Source organism: Aedes aegypti, chromosome 2 (assembly GCF_002204515.2).
Source record: "Aedes aegypti strain LVP_AGWG chromosome 2, AaegL5.0 Primary Assembly, whole genome shotgun sequence".
Classification (NCBI taxonomy): Eukaryota; Metazoa; Arthropoda; class Insecta; order Diptera; family Culicidae; genus Aedes; species Aedes aegypti.
The window spans coordinates 36,211,979-36,230,000 of record NC_035108.1 but is presented as its reverse complement, the minus strand read 5'-3'; the positions used below and the strand labels follow the sequence as shown (position 1 = coordinate 36,230,000).

The window sequence follows — 18,022 nt, the reverse complement described above, 5'->3', positions numbered from 1 at the left end:
ACTAGATGCACCGACAACAACTGAGGAGTTACCAGAAGTACCAAGTGCAGATAGTCTTGCCACGGTACCATCAGCGACATCTGTTTCAACAAATCAATCAGAAGATGAGTGCATCCAGAAGGTCAACATCGAACGCTTCAACGAAGGGATAGCTGGAATAAAAGTGACTCCGATTAAATGGACGAAGATGGGTTACGTCAATTATCCCGAGAAAAAATACCGTGAAATCAACGAAGCTGTACGAAGAAACCTCTTCAAATTAGGACCTGAGGATGTGGAAAATACAGACTACGATGAGGTAATTATGAATATGAAGGAAAGGTTCTCGAATCTAGCCACGACAAGGAAAGAAAAATTATTGATTTTGTCGATGCTGCCAAGCTCGTGGTCTATTCAAGGCGCCATTGATGAGTTCAAAACCAATAGAAATACAGCAAAAGAGGCAAAACAATTCAAAAATAACTGTCTTGCAACCAAAAATGCTAGGTCGAGTACTTCATTAACAGATGAGACAAAAGAAAAAATAATTCAATATTTTGAAGACGATGAAGTAAGTAGAGCTATGCCTGGCCAAAAAGATAATGTATCTGTAAAAAAAGATGGAAAGCGTCAAGCAATCCAAAAACGATTAATGATGACTACTTTGAAAGAAGCGTATACACGCTTCAAGGAAATTAACGAAAATATTAAGGTAGGTTTTTCCTCATTTGCAAGCCTTCGTCCAAGGCAATGCAAGCTTCTATCCAATTCAGGAACACATAATGTTTGTGTGTGCACAACACACGAAAATATTAACCTAATCTTACATAGTTTGAAAAGAATCAATTTATCAAAGGATATTAAAATGTTAACTGGTAGTCTTTTGTGTGAAAATACAACATCAAATTGCTATCTACGATCTTGTTCGGATTGATCATTGGAAAATACTTTATTCGCTGAGTTTGAAGAACATTATATTGATCAGTTATCATTTGAGCAATGGGTGACCACGGATAGGTGTGACCTAGAAACTGTTGTAAAACCTGTAGATGAGTTTGTGTCATTTTTTTGCTTGAAATTAGAAAGTTTAATTCCTCACGACTTTATTAAAACAGAGCAATCCCGCTTTTTAAAAAATACGAAAAATACATTACAAGATGGTGAATTTTTAGTCATTTGTGATTTTTCTGAAAACTATAGCTTTGTATTGCAAGATGAAGTGCAGTCCCATCACTGGAACGTACAACAAGCTACAATTCATCCATTCGTTATTTATTTCAATGGAAGTACGCAAATTGAACATTTTAGTTTTATTGTAATTTCCGAAGATTTAAGACACGACTCAGTATCTGTAAATTTGTTCATTGCCAAAATGATTAACTTTTTACGCGTTGATAAGGATAAAGAAATCAGAAAGATATATTTCATGTCTGATGGAGCAGCATCGCAGTACAAAAACCGTAAGAATTTTTCGAGCCTATGTCAATTTAAATCAAAGTACGGAATTGATGCAGAATGGCATTTCTTTGCTACGTCACATGGCAAAGGAGGAACCATAAAGCGCATGGCCACAAGAGCAAGTTTAGCCAAAGAACTATTTGATTGCGCGAATCGCAGAAAAGAAGAAGATTTAACAAAATTATCATTTTGTTTTACTACTACTGAAGAGTACGAATTAACGGCATCAGAGCTCAGCGAGCAATATAATAACGCGAAAACGATCCAAGGAACCCAAAAATTTCACTGTTTCATTCCATTGTCAGAAAATAAATGGAAAACAAAACTATACTCGAACTGTACTGATAATGATGCAAAAGTGTTCGATATTGTAAAAAAATTGAATAACAATAAATAAATAAATAAGTATTAATAAAATGTTTTAATGATCTCATAACGCATACCCAAATCCAAAACTTTTAAAGTTTATATATAACATTTAGAAACTCATCGATCATACTCTAAAAATAAATATCCTGGTAAAAAAAATAATTTATTTTCGTGTAATCTGTTAATTCATTTTAATTTATACATATATACATATACATATAATATTTATACATATACATAATATTTATACATATAATATACATAATACTAATGAATACATGAAAACGACTTGTTTAATTCACGCAAGGCCCTTAACAATAAAATCAGCAACAAGCTGCGGTTCCCGTAATAATTTACACCGAAAAAAAAATTTTTTTCTACTAAATGTGAAAATTGTGACATGTTTGAAATGTCATAAGTTTTTGTTTATTGGTTTACCATAGATTATGGTAGATAGCTAATATAATGGACCGTTTTCCCTCAAAAAATTACGTTGGTATTCCGATAGGGTTTTGAGATATTTGAGTTTTTGTGACAAAAATTATGTTTTTTAATGCAAAAAATTTTTTTTTACTGTGTGTATTTTTTTTGGAATCTTTATTTAGTTGTCTAACTTTGTTTCTTTAGTTGTCTAACAATCGAACGAACCGTTTTTGCTGTGCAGCTTTTTGAATATTTTTGAACCATTTTCACATACACCCTTTTGAAAAGTTAGTCGTGACTCAACTTGAAGATTTGATATCGGAAAATGACGATTTAGATGGAACTGGAAAACTGTGCAAAGTTTCAGCTTAATAGAAAAAAATGAATTAAAAAATTTACCAAATTTTGGTGCTGTTGCTTGGAATCACTCATATACAACTCCCAGTAATAGCACCTACCATACACGCTTTCAATTTAAAACACGCTGTGTTTTAAATCAAAATATCACTCTGTAAGTAATCTGAAAAAATCCTATTCGACGAAATATTCGACCAAATGTCCGTTCGACCAAATGTCATATTCTTCTTAAGGGAATTAAATTCTTTTCGACCAAATGTCCATTCGACGAAATGTCCATTCGACCACATGTACTTTCGACTAAATGTCATTCGACCAAAAGTCATTCGACCAAATGTCATTCGACCAAATGTCATAGATTCCACCATAGAGTTGCACAAGTTCGTGGTTCATTCTTATTTTCCATACGCAGTCTGCATATGCTCCACCAAAGATTGTCCTAAGTAATAACTCCTAGCGCTTGCAGGTCTTATACGAGCATTGTCCACTACTACTGATTTATCAGCGACTTGCATATGGTATACTTAGTACGGAGGTGAAGTTTACCAGACCGTAAGGTCTTGTGGAGTCTATAGTAAGCAGAGGCGTCGCGTCCACATGTGCAACATGTGCACTGCACAGGTGGCAAATCGTTCATCATAACAACCTACAATTTCTACTATTATTGAAGTATGATTCTTTAATTCTCTCAATAAAATTTAGCCTATTTCAATTATCTTTATCATTGATCATCGCAATTTTCACCTTTCAAAATATTTGTTGTTATATATTTGCTATTCAAATTAAATGCAAAAGCTGTTTGGTGCGGCGCGAGATCTGTGCCCTAATTTTCCCTACGCGCTCAATGCGATGCATGCTACGCAACACTTTGTTCCACGCTACACGTTGCTGCTGTGACGATGAAACCCAACGTGTGCACTCTCATCGGGAGACGCGTTGCCTTTCGTCGTACACACAATTCTGTATATGTGGTAGAATGTTTTTTGCACTACAAATGCCAGTGTGTAAGTAGCCAAAGCGTCAACTCTGGCCGGTGCACAGTCTTGCCACATCAATCTGTGCGAGCGTGCGGTGGGGAAACAAGAGACAAATCAATCCACGAGAGAGGTCCATTTTGCTTGCTCTCTTTTTTCCTTCGCGCTTTCAACATCACCTCGCTTGTGGTGTGGAGTACTGGTGATTTTTTAGACTGCTGACGGTAAGAAGTTTCTGTAAGTTTGAGACTCAGGGCCCGCGCGTTTTTTGACGTTAACTACGTCTTACGGCAATATACTGGGTGTCAATTGAAAATCTAAAATTTTGCGACCGTCACGAAATTATGAAAGATTTTGAACGCTAATAACTTAGTCATTTATCGATAGATTTTCAAAATTTTCCCACCAATCGGTCGGAAATGTATACAACAATTTCCTCGAATGGAGAAAACTACTGAATATCGACAATAAACTATTGAAAATTTGGAAAATGTTGACCCCTTTCTTACGCAACCAATCACGTGCAAGCAGTTTTCCACGCTTCTTTTGCGTTCCGCTTCGCACTATAAAAGCAGACCGATTCCTGCTTCTTCGCTCATTCTTTTTTTTGTCGTCAGACTGTGAACAAGTCTCGAGTGCCTTTCGCATTCTCAGCTCAGTTTTCAATGGAACGCGAATGGAACAACAACACGCCGCCGCGACTGAAGCCGCTTGTTGAAGCGCCCATCGTCATCGTCACCGCAAACCTCATCGGGCGAGGAGGATTTCCACCAGTGCTCCGTCAGCTCCTCGCTTCCAGAGGCACAAGGCGATCAAGCGGCGGAAAATCCAGCGTCTGGATTATGAAATCGCTCAAGATTGCATAATGGACTCGCGCTTCCACAATTGGCGCTGCAGGAATCAGGGCGCAAAGGTAAGTTTGTACGAGGTGGCTGAAGAAAATCGACCAAAGCCGTTTGTTGAAGCGCACATCGTCATCAGCACCGAAAATCTCACCGGGCGAGGAGGATTGCAACCAGTGCGCCGTCAAAATGTGTCCGTGTTACGCAAATTCAACAATTCAATCGGCCCTTTTCAGAGCCAACAAATGTGTTTTAAAGAGTTATTTGTGTAATATTCCCTAATGTGTTTACCACATACTTGCTATAATCTCTTAATTCATCTCATAGCATCATACAATAATTGATTTATTACGAATAATTGACTATACGGCAATTTGAGGATGTTTCCGAGGACGCTGCTGCAGTGCTGTCGGGATGCAATAACAGTATAATGCTAATCTTGTACATCCCTTACTTAGACATCAGTTTCATAATGCCTATTTCCTAGATAAGAAAACGAAGAATTTGAAAGGAGGAGCATCACCTGCTATTCTAAGGGTATAAAGCATCCCTCCTTCGTTGAATTCGGTTCCATTCTGTTTTCGCTTTCGATCTGGTAAGAGCTCCTCCAAACCTGCTCAGCTCCTCGCTACCAGAGGCAAGCTGTTGATCACCAAGCGGCGGCAAGTTTGTACGAGATGGCTGAAGAAAATCGACCAAAGCCGTTTGTTGAAGCGCACATCGTCATCAGCACCGAAAATCTCACCGGGCGAGGAGGATTGCAACCAGTGCGCCGTCAAAATGTGTCCGTGTTACGCAAATTCAACAATTCAATCGGCCCTTTTCAGAGCCAACAAATGTGTTTTAAAGAGTTATTTGTGTAATATTCCCTAATGTGTTTACCACATACTTGCTATAATCTCTTAATTCATCTCATAGCATCATACAATAATTGATTTATTACGAATAATTGACTATACGGCAATTTGAGGATGTTTCCGAGGACGCTGCTGCAGTGCTGTCGGGATGCAATAACAGCATAATGCTAATCTTGTACATCCCTTACTTAGACATCAGTTTCATAATGCCTATTTCCTAGATAAGAAAACGAAGAATTTGAAAGGAGGAGCATCACCTGCTATTCTAAGGGTATAAAGCATCCCTCCTTCGTTGAATTCGGTTCCATTCTGTTTTCGCTTTCGATCTGGTAAGAGCTCCTCCAAACCTGCTCAGCTCCTCGCTACCAGAGGCAAGCTGTTGATCACCAAGCGGCGGCAAATTTGTACGAAATGGCTGAAGAAAATCGACCAAAGCCGCTTGTTGAAGCGCACATCGTCATCCGCACCGCAAATCTCATCGAGCGAGGAGGACGCAACCAGTGCACCGTCAAAATGTGTCCGTGTTACGCAAATTCAACAATTTAATCGGCTCTTTTCAGAGCCAACAAATGTGTTTTAAAGAGTTAATTATGTAATATTCCCTAATGTGTTTACCACATACTTGCTATAATCTCTTAATTCATCTCATAGCATCATACAATAATTGATTTATTACGAATAATTGACAATACGGCAATTTGAGGATGTTTCCGAGGACGCTGCTGCCGTTGAAATGCAATATATTGACGTTAACTACGTCTTACGGCAATATACTGGGTGTCAATTGAAAATCTATAATGTTGCGACCGTTACGATATTATGTTAGAGTTTGAACTAAAGGAAGGCTGCAACTATGACAATCGACTTAAATTCAAATGCAGAAAATCACTTGACGTAGTTAACGTCATGCGGTCGTGTCTTGTACACAACCCCCCCCCCCTGATTTTTTTGTACAATACTGGTTAAGAACCTCGCTTCCAGCATACAGTATTAGCGCGGTGGTACTTGTGATGGTCAATCAGAAGACAATCAGAAAATGAATTCAAAAGCGGTCGTGCCCTCCGTACCGTCATAGTCAGTATAACGCTTGTGATGTGGTTTAAAAGCGAGCAATTTTCTTGATGCGTGCACCAAGTACACGAAGCGAACGATCTAATTCTATGTAAAAATATGTGGGTTATGATCACTAACTCTATATTGCAATATTAGTTAGAATCCAGTGCTTTATAAATCGAAACTGATGACCCGCATAATTTGAATTATTTCATATGCAATTTTACAATTTCCCCATAATGATGACTAATCGTTGAAATTGAAAAATAGAAAAAATAAAACTAAACAACCCGAATAGCATCTGCAATCATAAATGTTTTTAATCAACTGAAAGACTACAAAAAAAATTATATTTGAAAACGAAGTTTAGTAAAGATTGATTATACATTTTATTACCTTAGAAAAAAATGGTATGTAATAATGACATATATAAAATGACACTAATGTTGTTTCCGTTTTTAGGAACTGGGTTGGTTATCAACACATAAATAAACCAACGTCAAGCAAATTGTAGTTCAGTCGAACTTGAATCGGGTTGGGGTTGAAACTGTGGTTCAGAACAGGTTGCGCCAATTCCAACCTAGGTTCAAAAACGACATAAGTTAGAAGTGCACAGGTTGATAATTAGGCCACGCGACGCCTCTGATAGTAAGCACTACTTCCGGCCATAAAACGCCTTCGAATTTCTTTGCTGCAGTTCTTATCTGACGTTACCAATGATTCGAGTTACAAAGATTCATCCGCCACATCGAACTCATTTCCGCGATCGTCATAATTCTGCCAATGCTAGCTCTACCGAAGCTCTGATTTTTCCAACTAACAGATATTTAGTCTTCGACGTATTAATCTTCAACCTAACCATTCCTGCTACATCACAGTTTGTTATATTGCTCACCAACCTTCTGGAACATTCTCCCGACAATATCTACGTCGTCAGCAAAACAGATGAGCTGCCAGGATTTTTCAAAAAACGTGCTTCGCATGTTTTCCCGCCCGTTTCGTAACACCTTCTAGCACGATGTTGAACAGGACGCGGGACCATCGTCTTGTTGAAGTGCTTTGTGTGTTCCAAACGAGCTCTTTGCGGTCGATAGTATTAGGGCAAAATGGTCCAAAATGCCACTTTAAGGATTTGTGTCGTTTTCTCCTAATGAGATCCACATTTTAACGCCATTCGAAGTCCTAACAGTAACTTTACAATATTTGCTAGCTTCCATCATAAAAACATTTCCCAAATTTGAGTTTTTTAACGGGTTTAAATAGTGTAGAAAAGTTGGTTGAAAAATGGGGGTGGTTCAAAATGACCAAATGGATGGGGTAGAATGCCATTTAGTATGGAGAACTACTAGTTAGCAACCATGTTTCTCCATGAGTTTGCTCTGTGGTATGGAAACGCTTATTCCTTTATGAAATCATCGGAAAACCTTAATGTTTAGGCAAAAAAGGGAAAAATGTTGAATTTCACCGGAAAATTGAGGAAAAATCTATAAGTTTATGTAGGGTTGTGGCGGCAACTCTTAGCTAAACATATTTTAACTTCGTTTGGTAAAGAATACAAATTGAAACGATCTAGGAATGATTTAATGACGTGGGCCATTTTACCCCATCAGTGCGTCTTGGACCATGTTCCCCTACAACCGCTTTGATTGCATTGAATAAGTGGTGCATATAAACTGACTTGCCGGTTCTTCATTTTCTTCTTGGCATTACGTCCTCACTGAGACACAGCCTGCTTTTCAGCTTAGTGTTCTTATGAGCACTTCCACAGGTATTAACTGAGAGCTTTCTTTGCCTAAGTTGCCATTTTCGCATTCGTATATCGTGTGGCAGGTACGATGATACTCTATGCCCAGGGAAGTCAAGTAATTTTCCTATTACGAAAAGATCCAGGACCGACTGGGAATCGAACCCAGACACCTTCAGCATGGCTTTGCTTTGTAGCCGCAGACTCCAACCACTCGGCTAAGGAAGGACTTGCTCTGAATTCTTCAAAATTAATCGTCGCCAAAATGTTGTACATACTTCTAATGCATATTTTCGCCATCCTAGCAAAGAAAAACGATCTTTGACTTCGCCTTCCTGGATGAAAAATCCTACCGCATTTAGTGTTCCCGCATTTGATATTTGCATTTCAAACGCACATGACAATACAATCAGCTTTCCCTGTTCGTGTTAAGATACTACCATTTTTTTAACTTTATGATATTACCTAACACATCTATATTTTCGTAACTGAGTCGAACGCGACCTAGAAATCAATAAACAGATTGACGATTAAAACTATTAAACCGAAGTAAATGGCTGGACACATAGAGAATGGAATTCCTAGTAATGTTGATAATTGAGTAGTACTTATTTGGGATTTCTTTGAAGTTGTTAAAGACTTTGTTAATCCTCGAACACTTGTGACATATGACAATCATGTTTCCCGTGTAGTTAAATTCTGTTGTAGCTGAGAATGCAGAGCAGGATAATTTTTACGTAAAATACCGAGGGCAATACTCGGTGGAAAACTAGACGTAAATATAAATAGTAGTACTAGATGTGCAAAGAAACAAATTATATTAGGCAAAATAAATACGGCATACTTAAGTGGGCTGGTCACATAGTGTGAAAGCCGAAAAACAAGCAGTAAATAAATAATATTCAGGAATGAATGATTCACGTTTATCGAACATAACATCAATACAATATTGAAATTTATGTCTTAGATTTCATTCTATTAAAATAAGCTTACTGGTTTGAGCCATGTAAAAACATACTCAAGCCAGTCCGGTAAGTTGAATCAATTGTAAATATTTCTAATTATAACAACGGTGTTGAGAACCGTTTGGCAAACTTTTTGAGCTTGTAGATGTTGTAAATTTTTTCAGTGCTTTTGCGTAATTTTAATATCTAGTTTATATTTACATTTTTAGCCAAAAACTTCAAATCAAGATTTCTCGAGATTCCTCCTAGGGATTTTTCAAAAATTGGCCCAGATGTGCAGAATAACCCTGGAATCAAGCCCTTCTTCTTCTTCGTCTTCTTTCTGGCGTTACGTCCTAACTGGGACAAAGCCTGCTTCTCAGATTTAGTGTTCTTATGAGCACTTCCACAGTTACTAACTAAGAGCTTTTCTTGCCGATTGACCATTTTTGCATGTGTATATCGTGTGGCAGGTACGAAGATACTCTATGCCCTGGGAATCGAGAAAATTTTCTTTACGACAAGATCCTCGACCAGTGGGATTCAAACCCACGACCCTCAGCATGGTCATGCTGAATAGCTGCGCGTTTACCGCTACGGCTATCTGGACTACGGGAATTGAGCCCTGTACTCAGATCTTATGGACATTTTTTTTTGTATAACAACGGTCCGTCGGGGCACCGTGCTATCGCAACTATAGAAGCACTCACAACTATTGGGTCACTTACCCTACTTTGGTTCCTAGCTGGCCGCTTATAATTATGTCGCCGTGAAATATGAAAGCGCATCATCTGAGAAAGTTGGGAAACTACGGGTTCTATAAGAACTTGCGGGCGAGTAAAAGAGATTAAAAAAAACACGCTTGAATGACTTACGAAAAATTGCCGTTCATTTATTTCTACATATTTGTTGCTTGAATAACTTGTCTACTATTTTTTTACTTTAAGGCATTGGAGGATACATACATTGGGAGAACTGTTGCATCAAGGTATTCGTAATATCCTGGACATTGTACTTGACCAACTCTCCGCACAGCTGGTTGCGATACATGGCGTCATATTGGTAGAATTGCAGCAGGCTCGAAGCCATGTACAGTTCCATGTTGATGTTGTTGATCTCCATGTAGATGTTGTTGAAGTACTGCAAGTGAAACAGGTAATTTGTTAGTTAGAATATGGTAATTGAATGATCAAAATTACCTCATTGATGCAGTTGGTGGAGGTTGTAGCGCAGATTTTCAGTTGTTTGGTCAGAGAAACGAAATCACTCTTCACCAGATTCAAGATCTCTTGCAGAGGAGCGACGACAGTGGGGACCGTATCCACTTCGGTCTGCAGGCATGTTCCGAACTTAGCCAACTGGTCGGGGACACTGGCAACAACGCTAGCATACTGAACGGCACAGGCTTCCGAATTTTGTTGGTAGGCGTACGAGTTGAGCAAGTTGTTGTAGTTTTGCATCATCTGGTCCATGGTTTGCTGCAGTTCGTAGTTCAAATGGGACAAATCGTTACCAATGGCCCAGTTGACCTGCTGTTCACCGTAGTAGAACTGCCGAGAGAACCACTCCAAGTTGGACATCACGTTCACCATGTTGGGCTGAGTGGCGCCATAGGAATCGTTCAGTGATTTGTAGGTGGCGTTCACGTATTCTGCAAGGCTGTCGAGTTTCGGAATCACTTTATTGCGGGCGTTGTTGAGGTTCTTGTAGAAAGCGTTCATTACGGTTCCAATGCTTTTCAGGGACGCTGAAATCGAGTTCAGGCCTTGCGATCCGATTGAGATGGAGGTGTACATGGTGAAGACACCTCCGCTGAGGAAGCCCAGCACACAAACTACGGTCAACCAAAGCTTCATTGTTGCGTTCGCTGGTCTGCAGAAACACCTAATAGGGAATGATATCGAAAGGTTACGATGCCATGGGTATTTAAAGAAAGCTCGTTGTCAATGAAAACTATTGAACAGGGACAAAAATCGTTGGCAGATAGTGAATGACGCAATTTGAGAAGGACACCGCTTTAGCATTTTTTTGTTTAGAGTTTATATTGTTGATTCAACTGGGGGTTATTTTTACCGGAATTGTTTTATTGGAGTACAAATATTTTAATTGTTATCTGAATAGAGGGGAATCCCGTTTACGTCAGGAATGTTCTTAATTTGTTTTATTTTTTACCATTATTGCTGCTGAATCTTCTCCTAAACCGCATCAATAAACTGTGCTGTGTTCAGTCTGAACATCGGTGTAGTCAGTGGGCAAGTCTCTAGGCATTTTCGTCCAGATTTATTGAAATCCGCTAAAATTCAGGATCTTGGTGAAGATTTCACCTGGAATCATACTCTTGGATCAAGAATAATCAGTACAATCACCATTTCTATTGTATGCTCTTTAGAATGAAGGTTGGATAATACATTCTCTTCCATATTATGAAGCGGTATGCAGCCCTTAACAATATCCAAACATAAAAACAGCACCATTTGCCGATAATATTTTGTCGAAACGAATTGGCTTTACCGAAATTTTATTCAAATTATATTTTTACATTTCTTCACGGCACCTACTGATACGGAACATATTTTCCACTAAAAATGATCGGTCAAAGTACGCCAAATGTGTTTTTTTTAATTCTTTATTAAAATCATTCCAAACATTACATTTATTTCTTATATCTAGGTGCTCTGTGTAAGACAACACTATCATCCTTATTTGGTGGTGCCGAATGTGGTTCTTAAAATCAAGTCATGACCACTTAGTCATCATTGCGAAACTATTTACTTAACAATTTTCTGAGACCTTGGAGGTAAATATGAAATAGTAATTTTTGTTTCCTTTTTATATTTGATTAGCCCTAAAATACCTTCGTTGCCTTAATTTTGTCACCTTGTTGAGCATGTTCAGTCACCAGCGATGTTTCGCATGTTGTCTGGAGGCAATTAAAAAGTTGTAATCTTTTTCAATGAAAAAAGGGTGATTTTTTCAATTTAACTTAGACAAATTTATTTATTAAAACATCGCTCTTCATTTTACTTTAAAACAATTGATATTATATAATATTCAAACATCCAACACAACATTTCAACATTATTTTCTGAAAAAATACGAGTCGTACACGATAGCTCTGAGAATTCACACTTTTCTGACAAATAAGTCCAATAATGATTTTATTAAATCAATGTCCCGTTTATTCAAGAAAATTTAAATAAAACTTTTTGCACTTCTTAGAGCTATTATTTATTAAAAAAAATGACCTCAAACATCTGAGGTACTGCAACTAGAAACCACGTGAAATAGAATGACCTGCAGAGCGAGCTCTTCAAGATATTTAATAGAAAACCGAAATCATATTCATACCAAAATGCAGAATGAACATGCCTCACTACGCTCATGAGCCTAATTTTGATAGAATCTCTTTGTAACACCCACCAATGAATATTCCTATTACCGACGTCACCAACCAGCCCGGAAACAATGCATTCATTAAGACTTTTCTCACTTACCAAAGTATATAAGCTGCACTGTCATCCGAACTCCATCATCAGTTAGTTTCCAAACGGTGGTGTCGCTATAGTCATGAAGTTCTTCCTCGCTCTCGTTGGAGCATTCTGCCTTTTTGGCAGCCTAAATGCCCAGTCTTCTACTCTGAGCACAACCGTGAACAGCGCCATCAGCATCTCCAAGACTACTCTAACGGCAGCAATTCAACAGTTGAACAACACGATTAACACAGCCGATCAGTCCGTCCATACATCATGGACTCAATTCATCCAAAGCATGGTAACTCTGTACACGTCGTACTACAACCGATTCCAGAACTACACCACAATCGATCTGACCAGTCTCAATAACACCATCAACAATATGCATATGATGATGATGGAAAATCAGCCAATACAAGATTGGTCTATCGGTCAAATTTTCACCGAAGTGCAAACAAGCGCTCTGCAGGTCGAGACTGCTCTTAATACAGCCGTCCAAACTATGAGCAACTCCTGTGCACCTCCATGTGCCAACCCGACCAAGGTTGCTACCTGTACCACCAAATTCGGACCTAAGTTGACAACTGCTCCGATCACTATGGACCGTTTGACTGACTGTCTCACTGCTGAATTGGCCCGCTACTCCGATATTGGCGTAATGATGGCTGCGCAATACCCAAAAATATTGACCAGTGCTGTGAACTACCTCAAGGTGGTGGACGTCTGTGATACCCCTGTACCGGAAGTTCTGAACAATCCGTCCCAAATGTATGGCTCGCCGTCTATTCAGTGTCTCTCGACTGTAAGTGTGCTTACCCTCTATTTTTTCTTTACCTATTTGTATTAAATAATTCCCAATATTTTTTTTCTCTCTCAAAACAGTTCATGCAGAGAGTCAGCAACATGCCGTACAATTACTACATTTCTGACAACATGCGTTATCCCCAGACGTACTTGGTGCAACAACGGGTAATGCGCTGTGCCAAGCTGGCTGAGTTGGACATCAAGGATCGCATCACCAAGGTGGTGGAAAGCTTCCAGAACTGCCTGTAAAGCGCGGATAGGTCAGCAACTAGGTGATATTGTGATAACATCATCCTTTTTTTTGTGGATTGCAAATAAATTAATCAACTGGCAATTGTTTTACTTGATTTTAAAAAATGTTTCTTTTCTCATCTTCATGGAATGAAGATGGGTCAAAGCTGATTGATAATCTGAAATTTAAATATTTTGATTATTTTGTTTGGTGTATAGCCAATTGTTAGACATCCTTTAGAAAAGAACGGACAGTTCAAAATTTGGCGAATTAAATTATCATTCAACAATTGGCAAATTACCCTTACTTACTTGGTACGGAAGTGAAGCTTACCAGACCGCAAAGTCTTGTGGAGTCCATAGTAAACACGACTTTTGGCAATGATACGTCATCAAATTTCTCTGCTGCAGTTGTTATCCGACTTTACCAATGCTTCGAGGTAGACAAATTCGTCCACCATTTCGAACTTATCTCCATCGATCATCACACGTCTGCCAAAGAGAGCTCTATCGGGCTCGGTTCCTTGAGTCAGCAGATATTTCGTCTTCGACGTATTTACCTTCAATCCAACCCTTTCTGCTTCGCGTTTCAGTAGGAAATACTGCTCAGCAACAAGCTGGAACGTTTTTCCGACAATGTCCACGTCGTCAGCGAAACAGATGAACTGGCGGTTCTCCGACATTACCCGGAAAGCCATTACCCGGAATGCAATTTACCGGAAGACCATTACCCGGAAAACCATTAACCGGAATGAATCCTTTACCGGAAAACCATTACCCGGAAGAAACGTTTACCGGAATATTATTTTTCTATTTCTCGCCTTTTCATAACGTCCTTTAACCGTTTTGCGGTCATTCAGGTCAGTATTTTGTGACGATAATGGACAGGGGATGTTCTTCCTTCAAAATACCTAAGCATCGAAGAGGAGTCTAAGATATCTTCATACTTGATCATGTCAATATGCACCATCTTCATATATTTGCATTTATAGATGATTCACCCTTCATTTAAAAATAAGCTGTTCTTTCAACTTATCTTTGCAGCTTGTCTTGGCAGAACTGGCTAAATTTGGTTACAATTATATAACTTTACTTTTGACATTCGACCGTCGGTTCTCCAAGCGTCCAATTGTTAATTAATAAGCAATGATTAGAATTTTTAACACGATTAGTTGTGCTCCTTTTCGCCGAGTGTCAATCCACCGAATGTCGTTTCTGTAAACGTCAATAACCGAATGCAAATCCTCCGTATATTCCCTTTGTCTAGAATGACCCATTTCAGGCCATCTGATATTCACCCTTCTTTATTTGGTTGGCGGTTCTTTCGAGTTCCACCGATCTCGGCATTTTTGTAAAATGTATTTAGTCGAAAATGACCAAATTTATGAAAATATGATTGCTTACTGTTCTTTCTACAATATTATCCTGGCATTGGATTTGGGGTACAGACATTCAGAGTAATGACATTCGTAGTATATAGCATAATCAAGCAAATTCAAATGAAAAGTAGATCTAATTAGGTTCAATATTTCGGAATCCAAAGATGGACGTCACAATAGCGAATAGTGTCTCTACTCTCAATCACCAAGACACTCTTAGTTTCGTTTTGATTTTTCAGATTTCCTCTAAAGGCTCCCTTAATCAAGGCAATTTTTTTACGGTTACAGCGACATGCACATGCACTGCATGCACAGTAGGGTGCCAATGAAAATCGATTTTTCGAATTTCAAAAAAAGGTAGGGCTCAAAAGTTTTGTCTCCTCGAAAAAAGTCCCCATGCGAAATTTGAGCTCAATCGGACTTCATTAAGTGGACCCCCAAAGCGGTCAAAGTTTGGCTTTTTTGACCCATGAAAAATCTCCAAAGGGGGGGGTACATGAAATTTCCGAAATCGAAATTTTTTTTTGATGCCAGATGTCTTAGAAATGCATGAAACGTCGAGATCTGGTGTTATTTGGAAATTTTTTTTTTTGAAAAAATCGACCTTTTGGGACTTAGTAAATTTTTGAGTTGGGGGGAGTGAATTGAATTTGAAATGAACGATTTGAATTCAATTGCTGAGAAATTCAAGGCAATAGTATTGAAACATATCCTATATGATTGTTGGCCACTGAAAGCATATGATATGTGATATTTCATTAGGGTGGTTCATTTTACTTTGCATTAGAGTGGTCCTTTTTGTTAAAAAATAAAAAAAAAATAAAAAATAGAATTTCAATTGAATATTGAAGACAATAGTATTGGAACATCTCTCACATTATCGTCAGCCATTTTCTACATTTAATATGTGGTATTTTATTAGGGTGGTTCACTTATTTTCCATTCGGGTGGGCTTTCTGTCGAAAAATCATAATTTGAATGGGATATTTAAAAACAATAGTATTTTATCACCTCTTTCATCATCGTAGGGCATTTCCTTCATTAGATTCGTGATATTTTTGTTTAGAGAGGCTTTAAATTCCTCTGAATTCATGCGCCTCTAGTTCCATTTGATATGCGACATCATCGTAGGATACTGTTAACATATTTCATTAGGGAGTTTCTCTATTTTCCATTAGGGTGCATCATTTTTCGTATAGTTTGAAACCATGATTTCTCGAAAAAGTCTCGTCCACTTTCCTTAATTATGGTATCATTGTAAAAATTTCAACCTTAATATCTACAGACCGAAAGATTATGGTGTGGACTACTACATAATATTTTGCGTAATGTTCGACGAAAAATGTAAAGGGTAACTTAGTTAACAACAAAAGAGTTTTTCTAGAAAGCCTCTCATTGTTAGAAAGGTCTTTTGAAAAGTTTTTGCGTGATTTTCATTCGGAATGCAACACTTCACTAAGCTGAACCAGTTTGGAGTCCTCGTCTCATACAAAATCCGCTTGCTACTTCGTGATTTCAGATGCACTCATCTCAGAGATCAAGCATTGAGCCTCGTGACCTTTCCAATTTAGTTTTGCGAATTCCAAAGGAAATTCTACAGAAAATTCTGAAGGAAATTCTAGAGGAAATACTGAAGGAAATTCCAAAGGAAATTCCAACGGAAATTCCAGAGGGAATTACGAAGGAAATTCCAGTGGAAATTCCGAAGGAAATTCCAGTGGAAATTCCGAAAGAAATTCCAGAGAAAGTTCCGAAGGAAATCCCAGACGAAATTTCTCAGGAAATTCCAGAGGAAATTTCGCAGGAAATTCTAGAGGAAATTCCGAAGGAAATTCCAGAGGAAATTCTGAAAGAAATTCTAGAGAAAATTCTGAAGGAAATTCCAGAGAAAATCCCGAAAGAAATTCCAGAGACAATTTCGAAGAATATTCTAGGGGAAATACGGAAGGAAATTCCAAAGTAATTTCCGAATGAAAATTCCAGAGGAAATTGCGAAGGAAATTCCAAAGGAAATTCCGAAGGGAAATTCCAGAGGATATTCCCGAAGGAAATTGCAGGAGAAAATTCCGAAGGAAATTCCCAGAGAAAATTCCGAAGGAAATACCGAGAAATTCCAGAGGAACGAAAATTTAAGAGGGTACTTCCGAAGAAAAATTCCGGAATAATTTTCAAAGCTTCAAAAGAAAATTCCAAATCAAATTCCGAATCAAATTTAAGCATGAAACTCCAAAGGAATTCCGAAGAAAACTCTAGAAGAAATTCCGAAAGCAAATTGCAAAGTAAATTTCGACGAAAATAACGTAGAAATTCCAAATCAAATCCCAAGGTAGCTCCAATGAAATTCCAAAGCAAAATCCCGAAGAAATTCCAGCAAAATTCAAAAGGAAATTCCAGAAAAATAAATCCGAATGGATTTTTGGAAGATGTTCCGAAGCAAATTCCAAAGAAAACTCGGACGAAAATTGCGCAGAAAATTCCAAATGAAATTCCGAAGTCAGCTCTAAAGAAAATTGCAAAGGAAATTTCCATAAGAAATTTCAAAGGAACTTCCGAATGCGAATTCCAAAGGAAAATTCCGAAGGCAATTCCAGAAGAAATTCCAAAGGAAAACGCCGAAGAAAATTTGAAGAACTGAAGAAGGAAATTCCGAAAGGAATTCCAAAGAAATCCAAAAATAACTTCCTGAAGCAACTTACTGAAAGAAATTCATGAAGAAATTCCAAAGGAAAATTCTGAAGTAAATGAGATATGAAGTTCCGAAGAATACAAAGAAATTTTAAAGGATACTCCTAAGAAAATTCCGAAAAAACAATACGAAGGAAATTCCAAAGTAAATTCCGCGAAAATTCAACGGAAAACAGTCCAAAGGAAAAAATTCCAATCAATACTTCTAAATAAAATTTCGAAATCTCCATAGGAAATTCCAAAGGTATTCCAAAGGAAATTCCGAGGAAACTCTATAACAAATTTGGAAGTAAACTTCAAACGAAATTCCGAAAGAAATTTCAAAGAGAATTTTGAAGGAAGTAATAAAGGAATTCCTAAGAAAATTCTGAAGAAAATTTGATAAGTAGCCCCAAAGAAAACTGCAAAGGAATTTTAAAGGATACTCCTAAGGGAATTTCGACGGAAATT

At 38.0% G+C, this 18,022-nt stretch overlaps 2 protein-coding genes across 2 annotated transcripts; one reads left to right on the top strand and one right to left on the bottom strand.

Annotated features, from left to right (window-relative positions):
* Positions 1-9,867: 9,867 nt before the first annotated feature.
* Positions 9,868-10,907, bottom strand: LOC110675454. The gene is made up of 2 exons (XM_021840541.1): positions 10,200-10,907; positions 9,868-10,140 (listed from the first exon to the last, which is right to left on the bottom strand). Exons 1-2 carry the CDS (start codon positions 10,854-10,856, stop codon positions 9,943-9,945), a joined length of 855 nt encoding a protein of 284 aa, XP_021696233.1. The 5' UTR covers positions 10,857-10,907; the 3' UTR covers positions 9,868-9,942.
* A 1,630-nt stretch (positions 10,908-12,537) lies between these two features.
* Positions 12,538-13,628, top strand: LOC5563939. The gene is made up of 2 exons (XM_001648208.2): positions 12,538-13,275; positions 13,356-13,628. The coding sequence occupies exons 1-2, from the start codon at positions 12,568-12,570 to the stop codon at positions 13,524-13,526; spliced, it is 879 nt and encodes a 292-aa protein (XP_001648258.1). The 5' UTR covers positions 12,538-12,567; the 3' UTR covers positions 13,527-13,628.
* The last annotated feature ends 4,394 nt before the right edge of the window (positions 13,629-18,022 follow it).